Source organism: Atta colombica, unplaced genomic scaffold (genome assembly GCF_001594045.1).
Source record: "Atta colombica isolate Treedump-2 unplaced genomic scaffold, Acol1.0 scaffold9, whole genome shotgun sequence".
Classification (NCBI taxonomy): Eukaryota; Metazoa; Arthropoda; class Insecta; order Hymenoptera; family Formicidae; genus Atta; species Atta colombica.
The window spans coordinates 3,021,533-3,023,387 of record NW_017259583.1 but is presented as its reverse complement, the minus strand read 5'-3'; the positions used below and the strand labels follow the sequence as shown (position 1 = coordinate 3,023,387).

At 27.3% G+C, this 1,855-nt stretch overlaps 1 protein-coding gene across 1 annotated transcript in view; it reads left to right on the top strand.

The window, feature by feature from the left end:
* Window positions 1–1,855, top strand: part of LOC108693460 — a 13,314-nt gene extending 11,459 nt beyond the window's left edge. The window contains exons 7-8 of the mRNA XM_018202422.1: window positions 455–747; window positions 1,574–1,855. Coding sequence (XP_018057911.1) covers window positions 455–747; window positions 1,574–1,817 — 537 coding nt within the window. The 3' untranslated portion in view covers window positions 1,818–1,855. The remainder of the gene's footprint in view (window positions 1–454; window positions 748–1,573) is intronic.

Sequence of the window (1,855 nt, the reverse complement as noted above, 5' to 3'; positions counted from 1 at the left end):
CTAAATGCTATTGTTGTAATTTATAATTGATTTCCTTTTTTAACAAATATTAGAGAATAATAAAATTTGTGTATAGCTTAAATTTTGATTATATTTAATATTGCAGAAAGTTTTTATATATATTGTAATAAGTTTATATATATATTTTAATATATCCAGAGAAAGGTTTCTTTGATTTAAAAAATGCTTCTTTACTATATGGTTAATAAATAATTTCTTTGATTTAAAAATTATTTTTTTAAAACAAATAAAAAAATTTATTATTTAAACAAAGAAAAAAATTCTTTTTAACCGCATAGCAAAGAAACACTTTTTTTAATCGAAGAAACCTTTCTCTGAGTGTAATACATAATATGCACACGGAAAAAAATCATCATTTGCATATAATATATTTTATTATAGAATTTCTCCAATTAAACATATCTTGTTTAACATTAATTGGGTATTTCTCTAGATCGGAAGTGATACTTTCGAGTTCTTAGACGGCGTAGTGGGACTAACATTTTCACCAAAACTCGGAATCGTCTACTATCAACCTCTGGCAACTGATCGTATCTTCAGTGTGCCTACTTCGGCTCTCCAAGCCGGTCCGCTACCTTTCGGTGAACAGTTACCTGTGACCTTGGTCGGTAGAAAGTCGAGTCAAGGTCTGGCACTGGCCGTGGATCCTCGAGATGATACAATCATTTTCTCTCCCTTTACCGAGACCGCGATCGCGTCATGGCAACCGCAAACGAATCAGCAGAGGTATCAAATTTTGTACGAAATATATATAAAAATAATTTATAAGTGTGTTATGTTATTTTAATGTGAATTTGTTAATAATTATGCAATGTTATGTTACTCTAACATAATTGAACTTAAAAGATTAATAGTTATCAAAAATATTTTTCTTATATTCTGATTTATACATTACACTAATATTGATGTATTAGCATAAAAATAATGTTATATAACAAATTTATAATCGGAAAAATAACAAGGTGTACATAAGAATCCCGAAGCAGTTGCATACTATGCACGCAAACCGGTTCCACTTTAAGTAAATGGTCATAGCACCGTTGGTTGCGACTTGTAAGTTGAATGAATGCCTTGTACACATCGCTTCTTATATAAATTTATTATAGAATAATGTTGATTTATTAGCAATTTCCATAAGGAAAATGAATTTGCTATAGTATTAACCATTTTTAATCACTCCCCTTTCCTTTTTATTATTTTTATTAAAAAAGAGAAACATTCTTAAAACATTTAACATTTTTTATTCTCATGCTTTGTATTTTGTTTTTCGATAATATCTTAATTTGTAACAAATATACTTATTGCTATTGTTATCAGACATTCTCCATATTTATTATATAATTGATAGTTGATAGTTTTTAATATTCTTCTCTCTGACAGATTTGTCAAACATTAAAGTTAATTAGGAGATAATAAATTATATTATCATTACAGAGAATTGATAATAATAATATAATATATCAGAATTATAATTATAAGTTTATAATATTTATTATAATTATAATTATAATAGAGTAATTTTTTTCTATCTTTTACATATCTCTTTTTTCAGAATCCTCGCTTATAGTCCAGAAAAATTACAATTTACTGCTGACATTTTATGGGCAAAATATGATAATGGTAATATCTGGATAATGTCATCAAGATTCCACAAGTTCTTCCTGAGACAAATTGATAATCGTCAGATTAACATCCGCATCATGAGACTCAAAGCGGATAATCAAGTGCTGATTCCCGCTCTTTTTAATCAGATTGGTCCATATTTACAATTCTATAATAATACGCTAGGATTCTAAAAAAAAAAACAGAAGTGTTCAGATTGAAAGAATTATGA